At 42.2% G+C, this 27,091-nt stretch overlaps 1 protein-coding gene across 6 annotated transcripts in view; it reads left to right on the top strand.

Moving 5' to 3' along the window:
* Positions 1–27,091, top strand: part of l1camb (L1 cell adhesion molecule, paralog b) — a 224,157-nt gene that overhangs the window by 184,092 nt on the left and 12,974 nt on the right. For all 6 annotated transcript variants that reach the window (XR_009656263.1, XM_060938619.1, XM_060938618.1 and 3 more), the window contains 7 exons: positions 5,338–5,617; positions 6,665–6,787; positions 7,021–7,197; positions 9,059–9,172; positions 18,266–18,409; positions 18,576–18,707; positions 21,724–21,796. Coding sequence is in view for 5 of the 6 variants with exons in the window: in XM_060938619.1 (XP_060794602.1) it covers positions 5,338–5,617; positions 6,665–6,787; positions 7,021–7,197; positions 9,059–9,172; positions 18,266–18,409; positions 18,576–18,707; positions 21,724–21,796 (1,043 nt within the window). In the remaining variant the exon portion in view is untranslated. The remainder of the gene's footprint in view (positions 1–5,337; positions 5,618–6,664; positions 6,788–7,020; positions 7,198–9,058; positions 9,173–18,265; positions 18,410–18,575; positions 18,708–21,723; positions 21,797–27,091) is intronic.

Raw genomic sequence — 27,091 nt, 5'->3', positions numbered from 1 at the left:
TGTTTAATAAGAATAAAGATAGCATCTTGCTTTATCTGGCCTCCACTGTGGAAAATGTTTTTGATTACAATTCAAATGCTTTTGCAAAATTGATTTCCATATAAAATAACTCCATCATGAAGAATTAAAGCCCCTCCTTCACAGATGAGTGAAAATATTGAATAAATTTCCTCTTTTTGATTGCTTGGGTTAAAAATGCCAAGTTATGATGACTGAATTGATTATTCACTTAAATATGAATAATATGATACAGTTTGGGTATTTGATTTGGCGAAATAGGACACAATGGAAAAATCAAGAACACACCGGAAAGATGAGAATAACGGCGGTGGCAAAAGAACAGCGACTGTACCGGCTGAAGGTCGCGCAGGTCTCTGCTGCGGCGCGTGAGCAACGGGACATCACTACCGCACCGGGCAGAGCGCGAGGCGGGGGCGGGGCAAAATGACTGGCCGTAGATTCTATCAAAAGTTCGATCTAAATTGACTGTGGTTACAAAATATTGCTCAAAAATATGCAAACACTACGAAATATGAAAGTAAGATGAAAAAGAAACATTCTGTTGCCTTATACTGCAAGACTGAGACCCCGTCCACACATAGCCGGGTATCTGCTAAATCGAAGATATTTTTCTACGTTTTGGCCTGTCATCCACATGAAAACACATCAAAAACGAATATTTAAAATAACTCCGGGCAAAGTGAAGATTTTTGAAAACTCTGTGTATGCCTTTTCGTGTAGACAGAGATAACCGGAGTTTTGCGTTTTAGAACGTCACAATCTGCGCCAAAAAAATGACAACAAATCTGCCCTGACGTCAAACGTGCGACCTTTGTTTACCGCAGAAGCCAGATTAAGCATGGACAAAGAGTAATGGATCGGAGTAGTGCCTTGAAAGTGTTAATTATTGTGCAGGTGCTATTTACATGTGTAATTTTAGAAGCCCAACTACTGCTCCAAAAACAGGGTCAATATGTCCACATATTTACTTTGACAAGATTCCCAATCAATGTTTTCTTGCGTCTTTTTGAAGTTTATACTCCAAAATTGTGTTTAGAAGCAATTCTGTCTCCGAGTCTGTCCAGACGAACGAGCTTGGCGCCATGTTTTATGTTTAGGCGGAAGTGACGCCAACAGAGGGCTATTCTGATGTGATTAGGGGGTAGGATTTGGGGAAATAATGCCATCTACAGGTTTGGAATGCTTATGAATGTGATTGAAAACGCAGATGTTCGGTTATGTGTGGAAGGGATTTTTTTCGAAGACGAGGTGGTGTGGATAAAACATTTTTATAAACGGAGGGGGGGGAAATGTTCGGTTTTAAAAATGCCCGGCTATGTGTGTACATGGCCTAAAACAAAATAAAACTGTCAAAACTCACCTTTTCAGTGATAACGTCCGAACAGATCACCCGCATAACAGAAAGACCGCAAATGGAAGCACGATCAACTTCTAACTGTTGGAGTGGAAAATTCCATTCTACACATGCAGATTGTTAATGTGTGTCCTTCCCCGCACACAAATAACACGCTACGGTAAAAAATAGACCACAACTCATTTTATAACTCAGAAATTCATACAAGACCAGCTACCATCGTAACACATTCTGTAAGAAACATATTCTATACCTAACTTTCAGCTTTCGTTTTAAAAAACAAAATCGCAGATTTATAACTAAATTGTGATTTTAAATTCCTACTTTTGGTGAGGTCGTGACCTTGACCCTGAGGTTTTCTGTTTAGATCAAAACACACGATCGTATTGGTTTTGGGTTTGTGGAAAATGGAGTTACAACGGTGATCAAATATTTTGCGTGATGTTTTATTACGGTTATGATTATTCTGTGAGCGCACCAATCCTGAGGTGTATAAAGTTACAACTTAAAATACAATTAGTGATAACTGTAGATTTTCAGTGGACTACAACCTTTTTAAGGGAATGTGATGTACATTTATCATGTCCCAGATCAAACCGCCATTTTCCCACAAATTTGCAGAATTTTTGCCAAATTCTGAATATTCACATCAAAGATTTAGTTTTATCTGTATTATTTCTTTCATCATTTTATTTCAAATTAAAACCAACATCACCATTCAAAACCGTATAGTTTATTGACTGTGAGTATATTTAGTGGGGAACCCCCACAGTACCCAGTTTCTGAGACGGACCCATATCCCCATGCACACACTGAACCTTCACCTGATGTGCTGTGCCCAATTCCTCACCTTGAACCAAGCTATGATGGATTGAGGTTTGATTACAGCCTGAATCCATCAATGCATGATATGTATCCCCTTGGATACTCACCGGTATGTAAGACAGATATGTTTTAAGTCTCGGCTGAAAACAGATCTGTTTAGTCAAGCCTTGTGTTAATGGTGTTTATGAGGTAAAGGAGTAGATCTGGAGGATCCTCAGACAGAGTGTTTTGGTAAACTGGGATGTATGGATGCTGTCAGTCCCCACTCACTTGCTCACTCGAGTTTGTTGACGGTGTAGTGGCTGCTGCTTTATGTCCCGGGGCCCCTCATGCCTGTGTTACCTTCTGGCTCTCCCCTTTTAGTTATGCTGTCATAGTTAGTTGCCGGAGTCCCTGCTTGTACTCAGTGCAATATGTATACTGTTCCTACTTATTCAGGTGACATTGGGCATACCTAACCACCTGTGTTTTCTCTCCCTCTCTCTTTCTCCCCCCAAATCTGTCCCTCTGAGTTACATGTCGGTCCTGGGATTGAGATGCTGAACCTCTTCTGCTCATTGGACCTGCCTGATCCATCCTGGTGCCCTGTGTCTGGTTGGAGTCTCATCGCATCGCTCCTGTGGAGGGCGGCCCCATGTGGACAGTTGAGGGTTGCGCCTGGAGGACGCTCTGGACTCTTGCAGTGGTGTTTTTGTGGCTGGGGACTGCAGTTGACTTGCTGACTTTGGGACTGCGGTTGTCATGAACGGTTTTGCGCTCGGGTTTCCGTCGGTGGGGGGTTTATAGCATCAACAAAGCTGACTTTATGTTAGGACTGTTAATGTTAGTCATGTTGTCTGTTGTTGCCCAAATGAGGATGGGTTCCCTTTTGAGTCTGGTTCCTCTCAAGGTTTCTTCCTCATGTCGTCTGAGGGAGTTTTTCCTTGTCGCCATCGCCACAGGCTTGCTCATTGGGGATAGATTAGGGATAAAATTAGCTTATATTTTAAGTCATTCAAATTCTGTAAAGCTGCTTTGCAACAATGTTTATTGTTAAAAGCGCGATACAAATAAACTTAACTTGACTTGACTTGACGTTCCAGCTCGACTGGGGGCAGTGTCTGGCGTGTCAGGAATCTGGACCACTGCTCCCACCTCCATCACCTGGCACTGGTCCTGGAAGTGCCCAGTCTCCCTGCAGCACCAGCACACTGGCCCAGGCTTCACCACTGCACTGCTGGGGTGAGAATGCTCACCTGTGGGGAAGACACAGAAACATAAGGGGAAGAGAGGGAACACAGGCTCGGGCAACTGACTTCAGGGGGATCGGCCCCCACTTCCGCGGTACTGGGAGGGGATGGGAGGGAGGGGAGGAACAAGAGAACAGGTCAGGACGAGCGAGAGAGAGAGAGAGAGAGAGAGAGAGAGAGAAGAAGAGGCAGGATGTCCATCTGCCAGTGGAACTGCTGCCAGATGGTCCTCCGCCAACTCAATGGCTCGATCCAGTGATGTCGGGCAGTGGCACTGGACATATTCCGATGTCCCCCTCGGCAGCTGAGCGATGAACTGCTCCAGTGCCACTGCATCGATGACCCCCTCAATGTCGTGATCCTCTGCTCTCAACCATTGCCAGCAGGCGTCCCGCAACTGCTGGCCACAGACAAAGGGCCAGCTGACCTCCTCCACCATGAGTGCACAGAAGCACTGTCGGTGTTGCTCAGAGGAGCAGCTGACTCACTGCAGGATCGCGTGCTTTAGATCTGCATATTCCAGTCAGTTGTCTGTGAGCAGTTGCTGATCTGTGAGCTGTGCTTTGCCGGTCAGGAACAGCAGAAGGTAGGCTGCTTGCTGCTCATCCGGCCACCCCCATGCCTCCGCGGCTTGCTCAAAAAGCTCCAAAAAGGCCTCTGGGTTGTCATGTGACCCCACTTTTGTAAGGGTGACGTGGGGGAACCCCACTGACTCTGGGGCTGGGGCACCTGCTGGAGTGATGAGGTGCAGGAGCATCTGGCAGTCCTCTTGCTGAGCCTCCAGCAGGGCCTCGAAGCGCCACTCCTGCTCAGTCCATGTAGTGACCAGCGCCTGATGCTGGTCTTGTTGGGCAGTGGCGAGGGCATGGACAAGCCCCTTGAATGGGGAGGACTCCATGGAGACGGTTCCCTTTCAGCGTCCCAGGTTTCAGCACCAGTGTAACAGTTCCCTGACAGGGGTGGATGTTGAACAGACAGGTGGGTTCAGATTCTCCTTCAGGTTTTACGTACAAAAAAAAAGCACACTTTCCAGCGAACTATAACAGAATGTTGACACACATACACAAACAACATGCAACGAATGGTCGCAGCTCTGGCCAGAAACACCTCTTTCTGCTCCTCTCCCCCTTTTGTCTGCTCACCGTCACTGCACGCAAACACACAGACGCAGCACACTAATTAACAACAGGTGCTGCTTCCACTTTGCCAATCACCTTCCCCGGCTTCACTCTCCCATTCACAAACTGGGACTCGACCACACCCCCACTGCCACAGCGAGTTAGATAAATATGGAAAAGAGATAAAGGAGATTAATGGGAGCCTTTTATATCTCTTTGTGATGGAGACGTGGGCGGGACATATATCGCTCTGCAAAACATTTAATTGGACACCCTGGAAAATTTCCCCAAATATGGATCATTAGAGAAAAAAATGTTCAGAAACTCAGGAGACAAACCTGCGATTCTGGGTGGGGAAAATGCGAGGGGCCCTCCTGCCATTTTTTCTTCTCTTTATTAGCATTATGCATCATCCTATTATTTTTTATTCTGTAAATATTTTATAAGGCAGAGCTACTATGACAGTATGATGTTGGAGTACCATTCCATTACTTCACAGAGGAATCTACAATTAAGTCCTCCTTAATTATGTCATCAGTAGATTATTTCCAGCATTTAGCACAAATCTTCTTCCTCTTTTCATCTTCTTTTCATTTTCTTGTTCTTTTCTGGTCACTTCAGCTCATTGCCCTTCATTTTGAAAAGCATGACGATTCAAGTTCTAATAAAGTCTCACTTGCTCCTAATTTTTTGAGAGCTTCCTGGTTCCCATTTTCTGCACTTTGATGTTGTGTGTGTGTGTGTGTGTGTGTGTGTGTGTGTGTGTGTGTGTGTGTGTGTGTGTGTGCAGATCTACCTGAGGAGGCTGGGTCTTGTGGGTTCCAGAAGAGCCCATTTACCCAGCGGGAAAGAGAAGCGAGAGCTAGCTACAGTGAGAGAGATGGTGCGAGACGACGAGATAGTGATGGAGAACGAGGAGGAAACACGAGTGATCAGGGTTGAGGGAAAAGAGGATGCGATCGTGAGTGGTCTGGACTTCTACTCCCATTATGAGCTGTCAATCACAGCCTTCAACAGTATAGGGGAGGGGCCTTGGTCTAGTCCCATCTACTTCAACACATCTGAGGGAGGTGAGACAAAGTGAATTAATATCTGAGACCAACTGGTTATTGTGATCAGGTGATCATAAGGCTGTTTCTTACATCATTTCCCTGTTTAACTTCGCAAGCTTAGATTCTGGTGACTTTCTTAAGATTTTTTCCTCAATTACATTATGCGAAAAGTTAGTGTTTCTGATTTTGAAATTGGAATGTTTTTGTGCTAATTTTGTGACACAGGCCTGAAAACTCAACCACAGGAAACAATCCCGGTGCCTAAACTAGAAAGAAAGAAAGAAAGTTGTTGAAACATTTCTTGATAAACTCATTTATTTATTTATTTATTTATTTATTTATTTAAACAAGCTAAGGATTAAAAATGATGATATAAAACATAGCTCATGCATGAAAACTAAATTTAAAAAATTCCATCCCATATGATTCAAAATAATTTGAAGTATGGCACAGTTTTAAAGAGAAATCATTTCTAAATTAATAACTGGTTTCTTAAATATTCCTTGTTTTCTTTATAAATAATATTGACATGAGTGTTTTAGTGTGAAATACACCACTGGTATTTTTGATCCGAGCTCCATCCGGGACGTGGAGAACCAAAACCACGACATAAATCTCTATCTGTCACTCGTGAGGAAATCGATGAATTGTTTTGATAAATTTGGGGACTTTTTGTTTGTGAATGTGTCGATATAATAAAAAGAAAATCACACGTTGGCTTGAAGATATGAAGTTTATCTTCTCGTGTTGAAAAACTCACATTTTTTATACAAAATACATCACAGATCTGAGCGACATTTCTTTATGTATTCATGTTGGTTTATGTATTCACATAAAGCAGCCATTTTGTTTTTTATTTAAGCTTTTTACTTTTTTATTGCACACAGGAAAGACTTTTATAGTAGTTTATTCCATCAGTATTCTATTCTCTGGATTAAGATGGCTTAAATAGAATGTCTCATATTACCCAAGAGTGTGTGTGTGTGTGTGTGTGTGTGTGTGTGTGTGAGAGAGAGGATTATAAGACACCTGTAACAATCCCAAACTCTCGTCTCTTGCTCTCAGCTCCTGGCCGTCCTTCAAACTTGAGATTTGAGAGTCCTTCAGAGACCGAACTGACACTCTTCTGGAAAAAACCCCAGAAGACTAACGGGATCCTGAGAGGATATGTCATAACGTACCAAAAGTGTATGTCACATTTTAATTAGCATGGGACTTGAAAACTGATGAAAGGACAAGATGAGAATCAAGTTGCAAATAATAAAAAAATCAAATCAGTTGCATGAATCAAGGATCAAGTGCAGCTAATAATGATAAGGGGGTGTGGTGGGGGCGGGGCTAGACAGCAAGAGCTGTTAAAAAAAAGTAGATCCAGAAGCCTCTCTAAGAATGATGATGATGATGATGATGATGTTCTTTAGTTGTGGAGAACGGTCTCAACACACTACAGCCGGTGAAGCTCAACGATCCGACAGCGATGCAGTACAAAGTGGAAGAACTGGACTCGAAAAATTACTACAGTTTCTCCCTGAGAGCTTTTACTGATGCTGGAGAAGGAGAACCCATCCACATTAATGCCACCACCTTTTTCGATGGAGGTAAAGACACACTTTCTGTTCTGTTCAGGTCCCAATAATCCACTTTAGAAACGTTTGAAAGATGTGAAAGCTGCTTTTGAACCTGAGATTGAGCTCTTTAACTAAAACCATGGCACATGGTCCAGATCATGTGTGGAAGCTAACCGCTATTAGCGCTGAGTAACAAGATTGGTATTAATTTATAAAACCAGATGTTCATGAGACTGGAGAGCTGCAATTAGCTCACACTGGAGGTGCGAATGCTTTGTGAAAGACACACTGCAACACTAAAAGGACTTTGGCTCTTGTGTGTGGCATGCCATGCTTCCAAAAAGTGCTGTTCTTCACCACTTAGATGAAAATATATTTAAAAATATAAGCAAATAGATGAAGCTAAAAGGGCTGTGACCCCTTTAATTGATCATTTTGTAAACCTTCATGCTCAAAAATGATGTATGGAAGTGTACAATCGATCCACAGTTTGGAAGGAATTCTACTCTGTGAGTGTAAAATAAACTAGAAGGGTATTGGGTTGAGTCCATACCTCTGCCAAGCCACATATTATCAACATCAAAATCAAATCACTTGAACCTCAGATAACACTGAAGCTGTACACCAAATTTCATCCAAATCTGTTCACGACTTTTTGAGTTACATTGGGAACAGACAAGCAAATGGAGGCAAAAACATGACAACCTTCAACAAAGTAGGTGAAGGTAATGATTTTTAGCCCTGCCTCAAAACAAACCCAGAATCAGTCCTGGCTCACACATGGGCTTGAGTATTAGTGTCAAGTGTGAAACCAAGGGATGAGCAGCAGAACAGTCTTTATGATCACATCAGCAGCTCTTACAATCTTACAATCAGCTCTACAATTCTACAGGATCCATGTAGAAGCAAGGATGAGACTTGAACACAATATTCAGGTTTCAGGCTTTAAAACCAGCTACATTTAACAGTTATTCCATGAAATCGAGTCGTACATGAGCTGATGGGTGACGAGGTGCGTAGCACCGAGTTGTCTGTAATCCGTGTACAATGAGATTGAGTGGAATAACTGTTTTATTCCGTCCACATTCACAGAATAAAACAGTTCTTTGAGAAACAGAGCATTTTTATTTTTTGCAAATTCGATAAATAAAAACTTTATACAAAACATCCAACAAAATCATTTCCACTTAGAATGTAAACAAACTGGTGAAATGACGGGAGCAATTTGTGAAAAATGTGATAAGAATAATTCTTGAAAAATAAAAAAGAGACGTTCTTACCATCAAATAGTTTCATTCTGTATTTTGTTGCTTTTTTGTGTATTTTTTAGGGTTTTGTTTTCGAGTAGAGTTTGTATTTCGTCCTCGGTTGGTTCAGCAGCACGCTCCGCCATTTTGTTTTTCTCTACTCGCGGTATATGAGCTGATATCCTAGTAGTAGAGTAGCCAATCAGAGCGCACGATTGCTCATATCCAGTGACTGTGGATGGAATAAATCTGAACAGCATCCTGAAATGTAGGATCAGGAGGAGGAGCTGACGTGTGTTTACTCCAGAAAGTGTTGTTTGAAGCCGTTTCTATTCAGTTCAAGTGTATTTTCTTTGTATATCACTTTGGACAGTGGACATCATCACAAAACAGCTTCACAGAAATATATCAATTCCAGATATGTTTATATATTTATAAATTTAGTTTCTTTGTCACTGAAGGATTACATAATAATAATAATAATAATAATAATAATAATAATAATAATAAACAATGTAGTGTTTATCTGCACTATCTGTTTATTTGATTTTCTCTCTGTAGAACTGTGGCGTTTGAGATTTTTGTGTATTTCATCATTATTTTTGATGAAACATCTGCATTTTTTTTCCTGTTTGTTTTTCCAGTTCCACCGTCTTCTGTAACTGTGATCGCTGAAGAAACATCTATGAATCTGAGCTGGGTTCCTGGAGAACGACAGCGAAACATCGCATTTATGATTCGTTACCAAAAGGAGACCGGTGAGAAAAGAGAAGAGCAGGATTATGACAGAAAGAAAGAGAGTTATGAGAGAGATTAGGGTTCAGGTTGATGTTCTGAGTGAGCCTGTCTACTAAACCGGGAATCACAAATTGGCATAACTCTATAATAACTCTATAATAACTCTATAATAACTAATAGAGTTCTTGCTCCTCCTACTCAAGCAAGTAGGACGCTTCTTTGCTTTGCTCCTGCTTTCTTAATCTTTATTTCTATACTTTACTTTTTCATTGAATTTCCACTTTTTTTTTCTTCTCTTTTCTTCATCTTTATAAGCTTTTAAATTTAATTTTAATTTCCACTTTTTTTTTTTTTTTAAATGCCAGGCAGCAAAAAATCCTGCAGAAAATGCATGGAATTAGAACAGAGGATTTCTATTCTGGAATCAAAGATTAATGCTCTGCCAAAGACGGAATTGTTTGAACAAAGGTGAACTGTTATCAGTCATTTGCTTAGAGTTTGATTGTCTTATTATATCTGGGGATTTTAACTTGCATGTAGATAATACTGATAACATTTATGCCAAAGAACTATTTGCAATTATTGATAACTTTAACCTGGTACAACATGTACAGGGACCAACCCACTCTCGTGGTCATACTCTTGACCTCGTCATCACAAAGGGTCTTACTGTTTCTTATACTGTTGTTGACCTGGCATTATCTGATCATTTCTGTGTTTTCTTTGATGTTTCTATGTCTCCTCACATTCAGAACAGCTCAACGACTATGGGTAGGAGAGTCATAAAAGACAACACGTGCTCTCTTTAAGCAAGCTCTCTCTCAGAACTCAACCAAAATGTCAGACTCTGTAGATGATTTACTGGAAATTTTTAATTTAAATATGACCCAAATTATGGATGATATTGCTCCATTCAAAATCAAAAGAGTCAATGATAAGCAGAAAGCACCATGGAAGCAGTACCCGGCTGTTAAACTGCTAAAGAGAGAATGTAGAAAGACTGAAAGAAAATGGCGCAAATCTAAACTTCACATCCATTATCAAATCCATAAAGAGATGCTTTGTAAATATAATTATGAAATTCGTAAAGCAAGACAGTCTTTCTTCTCCAACATCATCAGCAGGAATATGAACAATGCCCGTGTGCTATTTTCAACAGTAGAGAAGCTAACTAATCCCCCACCACAATTAGCACCTGAACTTCTCTCAGTTAATAAATGCAATGAGTTTGCATCCTTCTTCAAAGGTAAAATTGATAAAATACGGCAGAATATTTCTCATAATATATCTCAGTTGCAAAAAATTGAAAAACTGCAATCACCAATGACACAGATAGATAACTTTAACACAATGTCAGAATTTTGTTTAATTGATTATGAGACTCTTGAAAAAACTGTACAAAATCTCAGTTCCTCAACATCTGAACTGGACATTCTGCCCACCAACTTTTTTAAGTCTGTTCTTCATCTTATAATTACAGATGTGCATCAAATTATAAATACATCCCTAGAGACTGGCGTTGTTCCTGTGTCCCTGAAAAAAAGCCGTTGTAAAGCCCCTTCTTAAAAAGAATAATCTGGATGCTTCAGTATTGAACAACTACAGGCCAATATCAAATCTACCATTCATCGGGAAAATCCTTGAAAAAATTGTCTTCAATCAATTAACTGCCTTCTTGATATCAAACAGCCGTTTTGATAATTTTCAGTCAGGATTTCGTGCCAATCATAGCACTGAAACAGCACTGATTAAAGTTATAAATGACATACGTCTTAATACTGATGCAGGCAAAACATCGGTCCTGGTATTACTGGACCTCAGTGCAGCTTTTGATACTGTTGATCACAACATACTGCTATATCGACTTGAACACTGGGTTGGGTTGACTGGTAAAGTTATCAATTGGTTAAAATCATACTTAAAAGATAGAAGCTTCTTTGTTACCCTGGGAAATCCTCAACGTCAATGCCCTTGACCTGTGGTGTCCCCCAGGGGTCGATTCTTGGACCATTACTTTTCAACCTTTATATGCTCCCACTTGGGCAAATTATCAATAACAATTCAATTTTGTATCACTGCTATGCAGATGATACCCAAATTTATTTTGCTCTATCACCAAATGATTATGCCCCCCTTGAATGTCTCTACCAGTGTATCGATCAAATCAATAGCTGGATGTCACAAAATTTTCTTCAGCTGAACACAGATAAAACAGAAATAATTCTATTTGGAAAAAAAGATGAAAGACTCAGGATTACCACTATTCTTGACACAAAAGGGATTAAAACTAAAGAAATGGTTAAAAATCTTGGTGTTTTCATTGACAGCGAGCTAAACTTTGACAGTCACATGAAAGCAATCACTAAAACGGCATTTTATCACCTAAAAAACATTTCCAAACTAAGAGGACTTATGTCAAAACATGATCTGGAAAAACTAATACATGCCTTCATCTCTAGTAGGGTTGATTACTGCAATGGCCTTTTCACAGGCCTGCCAAAAAAGACCATCAAACGACTTCAGCTGGTTCAAAATGCAGCGGCGAGGGTTCTCACACGAACAAAAAGAACAGAGCACATTACTCCAATTCTAAGGTCCCTTCACTGGCTTCCAGTAAGCTACAGAATTGACTTTAAAGCATTGCTGCTGGTGTACAAATCTCTAAATGGTACAGGGCCCAATTACCTCTCTGATATGTTGCAGCGGCCTAACCCAATCAGATCTACCAGATCACAGCAGAAAAATTTACTGGTAAAACCTGTTGTTAAAACAAAGTGTGGTGAAGCAGCTTTTAGCTACTATGCAGTGCAGCTATGGAACCAACTGCCAGAGGACATCAAAAATGCTCCTGCTGTTGGCAGCTTCAAATCTAGGTTAAAGACCAAGCTGTTCTCAGATGCTTTCTGTTAAATAATTAATATTTTTACATTTTTTATAATCTTTATTTTCTCTGCATGTTTTAAATTTATTTTAACTTTATTCTATTTTATTCTGCTAGTTTTTTTTTCTCTTTCTTTTTCTCCTTTTTCTTTTTGGCATTTTAATATTTTATTTCTACTATTGTTTAATTCTTATTATTTTCTTTTAATTCTTTAAATTTTTTTAATTAATTATTTTAGAATAAAGATAATATTTTATGTAATTTTATTTCTCTATTGTTTACTGTTTTTGTTTTTACTTCTGTAAAGCACATTGAACTGCCATTGTGTATGAAATGTGCTATATAAATAAACTTGCCTTGCCTTAATAGAGCTGTAATTAAATACTGTAGGACTGAATTACTTACTTTCCAAACTTCAGCATGAGGCAAGTGCTCATGAATTCAGTTTTCTTACTCGATGTTCACGCCAAACGCCAAACTGGTAACATATCTGTGAAGATACTCAGTCGTCCAGGTACATAGTAATCTGTGGTTGGTAGAAGAGAGCAACTGGACTTGCTTGAAAAGTCTTGAAGACGTTTCGCCTCTCGTCCGAAAGGCATCATCAGTTCTGTCTGTCTAATAGGGAGACAGAGCTGATGATGCCTTTCGGACGAGAGGCGAAACGTCTTCAAGACTTTTCAAGCAAGTCCAGTTGCTCTCTTCTACCAACCACAGATTGCCAAACTGGTAAGTTCGTGGACGCATCACCGCTCTGTGACGGAGATGAAACAGGCGGTGATGAGGTCGTTCAGAACGCTTCATAACGCAAACTTTATTTAACAGAGCTGCAAAGGAAACACACGTCAACCGGAATGTTACATCTGAATAAACATCATTCTTTAAAAATGGTTAACAGTAGGGGAGAGTGGGGAGACTTGGGACGGGGGAGACTCGGGACAGTTTGTATTCCCATAAATTAATTTCATCCAGTCAGGTTTTAGATTCCATCAGAAGGTCGATGTTGCCCCTTACAGTAACTGACTTCCTCTGGAGCCGAAGCCAGACTCTGCAGTAATGTTTGTGCAGTTCAATATTTTATCAACCAAACCTTGTATTTTCTCCTTCACCTCCTCCTCCATTCTGTGGTGTAATGTACGCTGGAGAAGAGATGAGATGAGATGAGATGAGATGAGACATTTAAGGATTTTTTTCCCCTGAAATATCCAGATGGGGAGAGTTGGGACAGTTCATCATGTTACAGGTTTTTTTCTTGTGGTCTATAAATATAAAATTGTTTAAAAATGTTTGTTAAAAATGTGGGTGTGTCCCTGCTAGAGGATTAAACTGATTTCATTCCTTCTTGAGAACGGAACTGTTTTGTCGAGTCAGGTTTTGGTAAATGTACATTTTTCTATCGCTGTACCAGCACTGTGTGTTCATACACTTCATATGGGACAAGTTCTGATAATAAACACAAATTAAACATGTCGGATTAAACAAGGGATTTTATTTTTGTTTTAAGTCTCCCAACATAATGTCCCATGTCTTCCTTCACTGTCTCATGTCTCCCCTCGTTGTCTCATGTCACCCGAGAGAAAAAGTGAGTCCTGAAGGCCAGTATATGCTCCAAGCTGAGAAACTCATGTAGTGGTACGAGAGTACAGGAAATCCTCTCGAACACAGTATGAATGTGACGCGACCTGCAAAGAATTTCACACAATCTACAAAAGCTGAAAACTTGTCCCAACTCTCCCTGGTCTCCCCTATCATTAGGGAAACCAGCTAAATGTTTTGTTTTTATTTGTTTTTATCATGTTGCTCTCATTTTAACATATCCAACATACACGTTTCGTCTGGTAACACCTCCCAGCATCATTCAAGTAAATAGCCAACACACTTTTGCATGCTGTGGCGCCAGTTCGCCTGCAGGTCCTTCCTACTGTCACAAAGCACATGATGCACTTCATCGATTCACCTGAAACACCTATACTTTCTGACATCTTGGTCCATGCTTTTTTTTTTTTTGAATAAACATCTGTTACTGTTAGAGCTGGGACTTGAGCTCAGCCAAAACTTAGCCAGACACCAAGAAAGCAACAGGGTAAAGGATTTTGTAAGGGATTAGCGTCAGGCTGCCAGGTCGCGCCGGTGTGTGGAGCTGTCGATGTTGATTTTAAAAGTAACTCAGTAAATTCCACAGGGAAATGAAAACTCAGAGTGTGTGACCGACTACATCCAGTCAGTTACTCTAAAAGTAACTAAACATCTCTGTGCAGCTAACAGACGATACAGAGGAGGTGCAGAGTCGATCTGTCAGCATTTATTCTGGAAAACAATCAGTGACGGCGATCAACACACCGAGAGCCGACAAAATAATACACCAGTTAACACCCAGCCAAAGGGCTACTCAGATAAACACTCGGCTTTTCACACGGAATTTTATGATGCTAATTTGAATATTTGATCCAATACAAAGAGCGGCTGTGTCAAAACATTCTTACATCAAAAAATAAACATCATATCTTGGGAAAAATAAAAATATATATATTGTATTAATGGATATTGTCCATGTAGGATTCACAAAGCCAGTTTACTCCTTTCCAGACATCCCAAGCACGATAATGTCCACAGGTGTGTTACACTAATTAATGCCCCATCAGAAACAATAGTGGAACCATTAACGGAACCCAACAAATTAACATATTTTTACAGTAGAGGGATTTGGGGAAATTCACACACAAAAAAAAACTTTATTCATATAAAATTATGACATCACTACATGCAGCGTGGAAGAAGAGTCTGGAGACAGAAATCTTAGTTTCTCGGTCATTATTCTGTGCTACTTGCTCTCGAAAGCACTGGCTTGACCGCTTTATTAGCATTCGCTAACACTACTGGATGAACGATTCAGGGAAGGGTGATAAATTTTTGGTCCCTCCCACTAAAAATCAAAATCTGATTGGTTAATTCATCCGCCACTTCCTATATAAACACACACTTCCACGGCCTTCTGTCCCGGTAATGGAGTTCTAACCGATGAGTGAGCAGCTCTAAACTCTTCTCAGCCGAGAGACAACAAACAAAACAATCTCATTGGAGAACTCGATTTTAATGTTTTCAGGACAGTAACCCTTTCACTTCTGAAGCACATTTGATAGAAAATGAGACCGAATTAGAAGAGAATAATTATAATGAAAGAAATGAAATATAACATTTGAAATGCTGACATGTTTGAGCTTCTCTGAAGGACTAGAAGGCCCTGACGCTTCTCCTCTGGTCTGTATATAAACAGGGCCACATCATCAATAATGGAGAAACCCAACACCGCAATCATCAGTTTCTCCTCCACGTTCGGCTACTTGGGAACAATTTGAACGCAACCAAAATTTATACAGCTGTGTTCTCTGGGATTCTCTAGACCGGAGCATTTCTAAATTCTGATTAGTTGCCACCGAACCACATCACAGTGATTTTCATTACCATAAAGTTGCCTGGACTTCAAATTTATTCTGACATCTCACTGCACAAGACGCACCGCCAGCGATGTCACCACCAGAGACGCCGGCTCTCATAGAACATTAATGACTCCTGACTCCCGCCGTGTTTGGTGTGAATGTAGAGTCAGAGAAAACATCAGCACATGGGATATAATGGATATACCACTGCAGTCTATAACTGAACAAATTATAAAGAAATTACACAGATAAGTGTTTTTATGTTAAATCAGCTGCTTCCAGTGTAATTGTTATATCGCAGTTTATCCAGGAGAATAAAGAGTTCTTAGCTTTTAGTCCATTTTTATTCATGACATTTTTCTCTGTTGTTTTACACTTTATTCTATGATTTTACTTAATTTTATTTGATTGTTTTATATTTTCTTTTTCATTTTTACTGATTTATCATTTAATGTATTTTTAATTTGTATTCTTTTATTCTTTATTTTTTAATTTTATCAAGATTTTACTGTCTGTAAAGCATTTAATATAAGCATGCAATATAAATATAGTGTGCGTGTGTGTGTGTGTGTGTGTGTATATATATATATATATATATATATACAGGGTGCGATTTGTCAAAAAACCAGAAGGGGGGATGTTTTTTTTTTTTAATCATGAAAGGTCACAAAATTAAGGTAACAATAGGCTAACAGCTCAATAACATCTGATGATATCAAATGAATAACACTAAATGAAAACGAACACTAAACCAGAGATAGTAAATTCATCTTCCTATCTCTCTGACTAAATACACGAACACTAACACAACAAAGTTCGCATTGCTTGTCGCGTTGCTGTGATGTTTCTCTCCCTCCGGATTAAATGGACAGTGACTCGAAAATCACTGAAATACACGAATACTAAATGAACAGTTTGCTCTGATGGCGCAGTTCATGTGGCCTTTTCTGCTTTCCCGTCGGTGCGCTATCCGCCGCGTTTCGCCCTTCTTTAATCCACATTTCTGCGAATTTCTCAGCAGGGAAGGAACGCACGTCTGGCCCATTGACAGCGAGGAAAAGAAGGCTGTCAGTGTGGATACATTCATTCTGTTGCGCTCATCAGTAAGGATGTGATTCATGGCGCTAAATCCACATTCACACTCTGATTATCTACAATGCATCTATTTGCTGGGGACATTCATAGTGTTGCCAACTTTCTCATATCCAAATGAGGGACACTTTGTTCCGGGTGCGGACAAGTACCGGTACAGGCCCTGTACACGCACCCCAGCGCCCCGAAATAGTTACAGTACCGAATCGCCTTTAGGTGAGCGTTTCAAATGTAGGCCACTACAAATTCATTTCTAAAATAGAGCTTTTAAAAATTAATAGACCAATTAATGGATATTTTTAAGTAACTTAATGCAAAATAACAAACAATTCTAATATTATTGTCTCATTTTTCTCTTTTAAACTTTGGCCAAATAATTCATCAGGCCATATTTATGAAGGCAATGTCATAAACTGAAAAATGATTTGCTGTAGCTGTAAAACCCTGATATTTGCTTAATTGTCCATTTGAAAACCCTAAGAACCTTCTGCAATGCTTCATAGCAGAAGAAGAAGAGAGAAAGACATCACAAAGGCAGGAGTGAGGCAGAAAAGCTCCCCTGGCTGAGGTCTATCCTGTTTCGGAAGGTTTTTTTAAGCTATCTGCTATCCTTATCGAACAGTTAGGCTGTATCCACTGGCTGCACCATCTGCTCTAGTTTAATTTGATGCCTATTTTGTCAGTATAGCTTAAAAATTCAGGATATGGCAACAGTGAATGGTTTTAAATCGCAGATGACTCGCGGTAATGGCGCTTCTCACGGCAATTACGCGATTTACACCACAGCATTGGAGTGAGGGGCAGGACCTGTACCTGACGGGACAAATTAAAATTACCCAAAAAACGGGATGTCCCGCCCAATACGGGACGGTTGGCAACCCTAGACGTTCGTGAACATCAAAGCTGCCATTTTGGGTCATTTTGAAAGTGAGTGCAATGTAGACCATAGGAAACTGTCTCACAACATGCCTGTCATGTCAACTTTTTTTTTGGTTTGTTTGTTTTATTGACGGGGTTGTCCCCGAGGATTTTTTTTCAGCAGAGATAAAAACCAGAGGGGGGGATGATCCCCACCATCCCCCCCAGCAAATCGCACCCAGTATATATATATACTGGGTGCGATTTGCTGGGGGGGGACCCCCCGCTGTTCTCTGCAGTTCTGTAATCAGCCGATCCCTTGACAAAATCCCACAGATACAAATCAAGAGCTTCAGTTAATGTTCACAATGTTCAAACATCAGAACGGGAAACATTGTGATCTCACAGTGTGACTTTCTCTCACTGTGGTATGGGTGTTGGTTTGATCCAGATGGACTGGTTTGAGTATTTCAGAAGCTGCTGATCTCCTGGGGTTTTCACACACAACAGTCTCTAGAGTTTACACAGAATGGTGCAGAAAACAAAAAACACTGAGTGAGTGAGCGACAGTTCTGTGGGTGGAAACAAACGCCTTGTTGATAAGAGAGGGTCAGAGGGGAATGGACAGATTGGGTCGAGCTTTTTTGCCAGGAAGGATATAGTAACTCATATAATCACTCTTTACAACCGTGGTGAGCAGAAAAGCATCTCAGCATGCAACAGCAGAAGAACACATTGGGTTCCACTCCTGCAGCCAAGAACAGGGATCTTAGACTCAACATGTATATACGTGATGGAAAGGTCCTGTTCCCAGGTGGTCAGTGTATGTGTTTTTGGTTTTTTAGGTGAGTGGAAGGAGTCAGAGCCAGTGAATTCGACGCAGGCCTTTTATCAGCTGCAGGGACTGAAAGCAGGCACACGATACCGCCTCGAAATTCGTCACAACAACGTCACGTACTGGACACAAGACACGGGGACGACAGGACCAGGTACGCCTCCCTGTACAGATTTAACTTGAGTGCTCGCTGTTTAGACAGCAGGGCCACGTAGGTTTAAACCTAATATATTAATTCAACTTCTCATACTTTCTAAACTTGCTCTTTTGTGCCTCTTCACTTGTTCTTCATCACTTGTGGTTGTATTTCTGTGGCTCAGGTGTAAAAGAGGTGCAGACCAACTTTGCAACTCAGGGCTGGTTCATCGGCCTCATCAGCGCCGTGGTGCTGCTGCTGCTCCTCCTGCTCATCCTCTGCTTCATCAAAAAGAGCAAAGGGGGAAAATATTCAGGTAACACACACACATTTCAGGTTTATATTAATGGCCTCCTTCGAATACGTTATCGTTTCTATAGGATCAGCTTACACAGGCAGATCTGGTGAAGTTTCCTGTAAGGAGATGTTTATTTCACTTTATAGAAAGAGTCTCCAGTGTCAGCTTTGTAACAGTCAGAAAGTTTTCATGCTTTGCAGTTTCTCAGTAGCAAGACAAGCTGCATTTGTTTGCCTTGTTATCAAGAGAGATTAAAAGAGAGGCTGGTGATAGAGCGACCGTTTATAGCTGCTATAATGTAAGTGATAACTGGAGCTAACTTGTTTTGCAGATGCTCCACACAATTAAATGTAGTGTACATGTATGAAAGTGTCAATATGACAGCGTTCTTTAATTTAAAAGATGTAATGATTGGCAATTTGCTGTGGTATAAAAGGACTAAAATACTTTGGAAAATAATCAACTTTGCAGTGGTAACTAGTGGTGTAGTGTTTGAGACTGGTCTTGATCTCAAGACCATTTTTTGAAGGTCTTGGTCTCGTCTCAGAACCGACCGCGTTGTTACTTGGTCTTGTCTCGGTCTCAGACACGGAGACTCTGGATTTTTTTTTTCAAGACCACGGCTGTGGGGATTTCACTAAACTGCCTGTGTTTTGTCTGATTTATTTGTTAACATCGTTACGGTGACTGGATGTAAAACTTCCTGCTTCAAATGCGACCAATAACGTGACTCACTGCTAATTCAAAAATGTTGTTCCTGTTAAAGACCGTCACCCCTCCCCCACCCACTGGTCTGGTTCTGGTCTTGACTCAGTCTCGCCCTGCCTCAGTCTTGGTCTTGCCTTGATCTTGTCTCAGTCTCAATACACTCTGGTCTTGGCCATGACCTGGTCTCGGTTTATGTGGTCTTGACTCCAACACGAGTGGTAACAGAAGCTCCACTTTAGGTCACATTACACTACCATCATTGATTATTTTAGAATAGAATAGAATAGAATAGAATAAATCTTTATTGTCCACCAAGGTGGAAAATTATCTTTGGCTCACCATCACATACCGTATAACATGCAAACAACACACATTTCAACAACACTACTTTTCTTACAACAGCACAACCCCTCGTGTTGTATTCTGTACTTTGTTTATTGTACAGTAATGTGTTCATTTTCAAATTGGTCTTTTCTATGTATTTAGTCTCGTGTGGGGATTTCTCCAGGTACAGGCAGATGTGTGAAAATCACCTCATCCAATCACTGATCACCGCTTCACTGCTGATGATCGGGATTGGATCACACGCAGTACCGTGACTTAACTTAAGTCTAGTTTTGAAGCTGTATTTTAGGACGACCCAGAGAATTGATGACGTTGTCCACAAAAGCCTCCATCATTTCAAAGTATGGGAATGAAGTTGCTGAAACTTTGGTTCATCAGAGTCACTGATGCATTAATTAGCAATTATTCGCTGAAGGTGATGTGAATATCGGTGAATAATAATGGAGACAAAGTTGAGCTTATTAGTCGCTGGTATTCACTGAGCCTGAGGTGGATAATTGTTTTCATGTAAATACACAGGTGATTATTTAAAAAAATGTAATTGTATTTAAAAAATTATTTATATCAATCTTCAAAATCTTCTTGTAAATGTAATTACTTTGCGGCACAGACTTGTGTTACTGATCCATGTCGAATCACATAAAATATTTTGTTCTGAAATCGATGGAATAAATCCCGGCCCCACTTCCCTTTGAATAGTTTTAGACCAAACTTCGGAGCATCTTTAGTGCTTTCAGGAACAACGTTTTCTTTCATCATCTGTAATTCTTCCTCACTGATGAAGCGATTGGACGTCGTTTTACCGAGTCGCTTGACGTGATTATCGAGAAATAGTCAGAATCTCTCGACCAATCAGCACACACGATTTCTGATAATCACCTGTGTATTTATACCAAATGAAAATAAGACATAATAATGTGAAATCTCATTTCATTTGTTAGTTAATACGATTGTCTGGATCACTTGTTATTTTCAAGTAATTTGGAGCATCACAGAGTTTTTCAGCTTCATATAAATTGGACATCTGGGTGGAAGTTGCAGAACAGTGGAGCAGCTCAGTTACTCATCATTCATGTTACTCACAGAAAGAAAGAAAGAAAGAAAGAAAGAAAGAAAGAAAGAAAGAAAGAAAGAAAGAACAACTTTGTTCATCACACACCTGTGAAATTCCTCTCTGCATTTAACCCATCTGAAGCAGTGAACGCACACACACACACACACACGCACACCCGGAGCAGTGGGCAGCCATGCTAACAGCGCCCGGGGAGCAGTTGGGAGTTCGGTACCTCGCTCAAGGGCACCTCAGCCTGAGACCGTCCCATATTAACCTAACCGCATGTCTTTGGACTGTGGGGGAAACCGGAGCACCCGGAGGAAACCCACGCGGACAACATGCAAACTCCACACAGAAAGGCCCTCGCCGGCCACGGGGCTCGAACCCAGACCTTCTTGCTGTGAGGCGACAGCGCTAACCACTACACCACCGTGCCGCCGTCCTACATTTATTATGTTTCTGTAGTAGATTTTTATTCACTATTGATTTACAGTCAAATTTATAACAGTGATTCCTTTTGGAAGATGATGACTGAAGATTTTGATTGAAGGATCGTTTGCTGAACGGTGGAAATTCCCACTAGTCTGGAAGAAGTTATAGCCTTTTTTTTTTTGCGAGTTTTGATAATTGTTTAGTTTTAATTAGTCTTTAATTAATGAATTATTTGCCATCATTTTCATGGACTTCAAATGACCTAGTACTTCCTTTTAATTTTATTTTATTGAGGTATGTCAAAAGATTTAGAAGTTATAACCTTTAGAATTGGTTTCTTTCTAGAAAAGTGGTCACACCTTCTCTAATCATTTCCCTTTTTTTTTTTAAATGAAGAACAATTGACCAAAATTCGCCAGATTTTTTTCTTTTTTTTTTGGTCACATACCCAGTATAAGTTTTTAAATCTTTAATCTTCATTTTTCTTTATTACAGTGAAGGATAAAGAGGAAGGACAGATGGATTCTGATGCGAAACCAATGAAAGATGAAGCATTTGGAGAGTACAGGTACCGGATTACTCCCACAGCACCAACATCACCACCGAACTGTGTGTTCTGATTGGCTGAGAGCAGGACACTTCTGATTTAGATCATATAAAGATGTGAAGGGAGGGTCATTAAAGGTCATAGGCAAGGGTCGGAGGTGAAACGTAGAATATCAACCTTGTCTAGAAGAACAACCCAAAAAGCGAATTCAATCTTCCTGGTGTCTAATTTGCACCCAAAAATTGAATAAAACGGTTAAAATATACTGTTTTGCCCAATTTCCGAAGGTTTGTTTACATCTCACTTATGTGCACTTTCACCGCCAGGTGGCGTCGTCGTGACGTTATTTAAACCAAACAGACTGGGAGCAGCTCTGTGTTCACCTGCGAACCGAGCACACGTGTACAGACTTTGGCGTGAGAGGTTGTGTAAAATGTCTGAAAGCGATTTTGAAGTAGGAACTCTCCAAATTGAATATGGAGAGGTGAAACCGTATCTGTATGACCCTATGGCCGTTGCGAAGCTATCGGTGAACGTGGCTCACTGGTTTGACCGCACGGCCTCGGAATCGGACAGCGACTCGGCCGACTCTGACCGCGGCGACCCCGGACCTCAACAAGCCTCGCGCCCAAACGATTTATCCTGGTAGTTATGATAAATTCCTACTTTCGTTGTAATACTAAATAAGAGTCCTTCTGAAGAATAATTAAACCGCCTCCCTAGTGGATATAGGGAACGATTACTGGACAGCGCGCCGGTAGGCCACATTAGCCTGCCATCCGCGGCATTATACTATTTATAGCCAGAGGTGGAAAAACTGGATTGACAAAGTAAAAGTCCTGCTTAGGTTTTCCGTCTGCCTGTGCTCTCAACACAGGTGATTTCACCAATTAGCTCATCAACCTGGCAGAGGGGATGTGGTAATTAGGATCAGCTGGTTCATTGAATTGGCTGGAGCAAAAATGTGGCAGGGATTTTACTTTCTGCACCCGGGTTTTTCCGCCTCTGTTTATAGCCGACTCTAAGCGAGGAAATCTCCCGTTGTCTCATTTCCACAGTGATTGTACAGGATCCCTCAGGATTCTTAACTTGTCAATTGCAAGCAAAAGTAAAAATGTTTCCCTCCAATCTTCTCCTTTTTGCTTCAGCGTTGCTGCTCCATTTCTTCTTTGACTGCTTGATTTTGTTTCACGCGCACAACCCTCTCGCTCCGCCTCTTCTCCTTTTTCGGGAAAAGCCAACCCTCTCGCTCCGCCTCTTCTCCTTTTTCGGGAAAAGCCAACCCTCTCGCTCCGCCTCTTCTCCTTTTTCGGAAAAAGCCAACCCTCTCGCTCCGCCTCTTCTCCTTTTTCGGGAAAAGCCAACCCTCTCGCTCCGCCTCTTCTCCTTTTTCGGAAAAAGCCAACCCTCTCGCTCCGCCTCTTCTCCTTTTTCGGGAAAAGCCAACCCTCTCGCTCCGCCTCTTCTCCTTTTTCGGAAAAAGCCAATCCTCTCGCTCCGCCTCGTCTCCTTTTTCAGGAAAAGCCAACCCTCTCGCTCCACCTCTTCTCCTTTTTCGGGAAAAGCCAACCCACTCACGCCGCCTCTTCTCCTTTTTCAGAAAAAGTCAACCCTCTCGCTCCGCCTCTTCTCCTTTTTCGGGAAAAGCCAACCCACTCGCTCCGCCTCTTCTCCTTTTTTGGATAAAGCCAACCCTCTCGCTCCGCCTCTTCTCCTTTTTCAGAAAAAGCCAACCCACTTGCTCCACCTCTTCTCCTTTTTTGGGAAAGGCCAACCCTCTCGCTCCGCCTCTTGTCCTTTTTCGGAAAAAGCCAACCCACTCGCTCCGCCTCTTCTCCTTTTTCGGGAAAGGCCAACCCTCTCGCTCCGCCTCTTGTCCTTTTTCGGAAAAAGCCAACCCTCTCGCTCCGCCTCTTCTCCTTTTTCGGGAAAAGCCAACCCACTTGCTCCGCCTGTTCTCCTTTTTTGGAAAAAGCCAATCCTCTCGCTCCGCCTCTTCTCCTTTTTTGGAAAAAGCCAATCCTCTCGCTCCGCCTCTTCTCCTTTTTCGGGAAAAGCCAACCCTCTCGCTCCGCCTCTTCTTTTTTGGAAAAGCCAACCCTCTTGCTCTGCCTCTTCTCCTTTTTTGGACAAAGCCAACCCTCTTGCTCCGCCTCTTCTCCTTTTTTGGAAAAAGCCAACCCTCTTGCTCCGCCTCTTGTCCTTTTTCGGAAAAAGCCAACCGTCTCGCTCCGCCTCTTCTCCTTTTTCGGGAAAAGCCAACCCACTTGCTCCGCCTCTTCTCCTTTTTTGGAAAAAGCCAACCCTCTCGCTCCGCCTCTTCTCCTTTTTTGGAAAAAGCCAATCCTCTCGCTCCGCCTCTTCTCCTTTTTTGGAAAAAGCCAATCCTCTCACTCCGCCTCTTCTCCTTTTTCGGGAAAAGCCAACCCTCTCGCTCCGCCTCTTCTCCTTTTTTGGAAAAGCCAACCCTCTTGCTCTGCCTCTTCTCCTTTTTTGGAAAAAGCCAACCCTCTTGCTCCGCCTCTTCTCCTTTTTCAGAAAAAGCCAACCCACTTGCTCCACCTCTTCTCCTTTTTCGGGAAAGGCCAACCCTCTTGCTCTGCCTCGTCTCCTTTTTCAGAAAAAGCCAACCCTCTCGCTCCGCCTCTTCTCCATTTTCGGGAAAAGCCAACCCACTCGCACCGCCTGTGCTCCTTTTTTGGAAAAAGCCAATCCACTCGCTCCGCCTCTTCTCCTTTTTCGGGAAAAGCCAACCCTCTTGCTCCGCCTCTTCTCCTTTTTTGGAAAAAGCCAACCCTCTTGCTCCGCCTCTTCTCCTTTTTCAGAAAAAGCCAATCCTCTCGCTCCGCCTCTTCTCCTTTTTCGGGAAAAGCCAACCCTCTTGCTCCGCCTCTTCTCCTTTTTTGGAAAAAGCCAACCCTCTCGCTCTGCCTCTTCTCCTTTTACAGAAAAAGCCAACCCTCTCGCTCCGCCTCTTCTCCTTTTTCAGAAAAAGCCAACCCTCTCGCTCCGCCTCTTCTCCTTTTTTGGAAAAAGCCAACCCTCTCGCTCCGCCTCTTCTCCTTTTACAGAAAAAGCCAACCCTCTCGCTCCGCCTCTTCTCCTTTTTCAGAAAAAGCCAACCCTCTCGCTCCACCTCTTCTCCTTTTTCGGGAAAAGCCAACCCTCTCGCTCCGCCTCTTCTACTTTTTTGGGAAAAGCCAACCCTCTCGCTCCGCCTCTTCTCCTTTTTTGGAAAAAGCCAATCCTCTCGCTCCGCCTCTTCTCCTTTTTTGGAAAAAGCCAACCCTCTCGCTCCACCTCTTCTCCTTTTTCGGGAAAAGCCAACCCTCTCGCTCCGCCTCTTCTACTTTTTTGGGAAAAGCCAACCCTCTCGCTCCGCCTCTTCTCCTTTTTTGGAAAAAGCCAATCCTCTTGCTCCGCCTCTTCTCCTTTTTTGGAAAAAGCCAACCCTCTCGCTCTGCCTCTTCTCCTTTTTCAGAAAAAGCCAACCCACGTGCTCCACCTCTTCTCCTTTTTCGGGAAAGGCCAACCCTCTCGCTCCGCCTCTTGTCCTTTTTCGGAAAAAGCCAACCCTCTCACTCCGCCTCTTGTCCTTTTTCGGAAAAAGCCAACCCTCTCGCTCCGCCTCTTCTCCTTTTTCAGGAAAAGCCAACCCACTCGCTCCACCTGTCCTCCTTTTTTGGAAAAAGCCAATCCTCTCGCTCCGCCTCTTCTCCTTTTTCGGGAAAAGCCAAACCTGTTGCTCCGCCTCTTCTCCTTTTTCAGAAAAAGCCAACCCTCTCGCTCCGCCTCTTCTCCTTTTTCGGGAAAAGCCAACCCACTCGCTCCGCCTCTTCTCCTTTTTTGGAAAAAGCCAATCCTCTCGCTCCGCCTCTTCTCCTTTTTTGGGAAAAGCCAATCCTCTCGCTCCGCCTCTTCTCCTTTTTCGGGAAAAGCCAACCCTCTCGCTCCGCCTCTTCTTTTTTGGAAAAGCCAACCCTCTTGCTCTGCCTCTTCTCCTTTTTTGGACAAAGCCAACCCTCTTGCTCCGCCTCTTCTCCTTTTTTGGAAAAAGCCAACCCTCTTGCTCCGCCTCTTGTCCTTTTTCGGAAAAAGCCAACCGTCTCGCTCCGCCTCTTCTCCTTTTTCGGGAAAAGCCAACCCACTTGCTCCGCCTCTTCTCCTTTTTTGGAAAAAGCCAACCCTCTCGCTCCGCCTCTTCTCCTTTTTTGGAAAAAGCCAATCCTCTCGCTCCGCCTCTTCTCCTTTTTTGGAAAAAGCCAATCCTCTCACTCCGCCTCTTCTCCTTTTTCGGGAAAAGCCAACCCTCTCGCTCCGCCTCTTCTCCTTTTTTGGAAAAGCCAACCCTCTTGCTCTGCCTCTTCTCCTTTTTTGGAAAAAGCCAACCCTCTTGCTCCGCCTCTTCTCCTTTTTCAGAAAAAGCCAACCCACTTGCTCCACCTCTTCTCCTTTTTCGGGAAAGGCCAACCCTCTTGCTCTGCCTCGTCTCCTTTTTCAGAAAAAGCCAACCCTCTCGCTCCGCCTCTTCTCCTTTTTCGGGAAAAGCCAACCCACTCGCACCGCCTGTGCTCCTTTTTTGGAAAAAGCCAATCCACTCGCTCCGCCTCTTCTCCTTTTTCGGGAAAAGCCAACCCTCTTGCTCCGCCTCTTCTCCTTTTTTGGAAAAAGCCAACCCTCTTGCTCCGCCTCTTCTCCTTTTTCAGAAAAAGCCAATCCTCTCGCTCCGCCTCTTCTCCTTTTTCGGGAAAAGCCAACCCTCTCGCTCCGCCTCTTCTCCTTTTTTGGAAAAAGCCAACCCTCTCGCTCTGCCTCTTCTCCTTTTACAGAAAAAGCCAACCCTCTCGCTCCGCCTCTTCTCCTTTTTCAGAAAAAGCCAACCCTCTCGCTCCGCCTCTTCTCCTTTTTTGGAAAAAGCCAACCCTCTCACTCCGCCTCTTCTCCTTTTACAGAAAAAGCCAACCCTCTCGCTCCGCCTCTTCTCCTTTTTCAGAAAAAGCCAACCCTCTCGCTCCACCTCTTCTCCTTTTTCGGGAAAAGCCAACCCTCTCGCTCCGCCTCTTCTACTTTTTTGGGAAAAGCCAACCCTCTCGCTCCGCCTCTTCTCCTTTTTTGGAAAAAGCCAATCCTCTTGCTCCGCCTCTTCTCCTTTTTTGGAAAAAGCCAACCCTCTCGCTCCACCTCTTCTCCTTTTTCGGGAAAAGCCAACCCTCTCGCTCCGCCTCTTCTACTTTTTTGGGAAAAGCCAACCCTCTCGCTCCGCCTCTTCTCCTTTTTTGGAAAAAGCCAATCCTCTTGCTCCGCCTCTTCTCCTTT

Source organism: Neoarius graeffei, chromosome 13 (genome assembly GCF_027579695.1).
Source record: "Neoarius graeffei isolate fNeoGra1 chromosome 13, fNeoGra1.pri, whole genome shotgun sequence".
NCBI lineage: Eukaryota > Metazoa > Chordata > Actinopteri > Siluriformes > Ariidae > Neoarius > Neoarius graeffei.
This window is presented reverse-complemented; position numbering and strand designations above follow the sequence as displayed.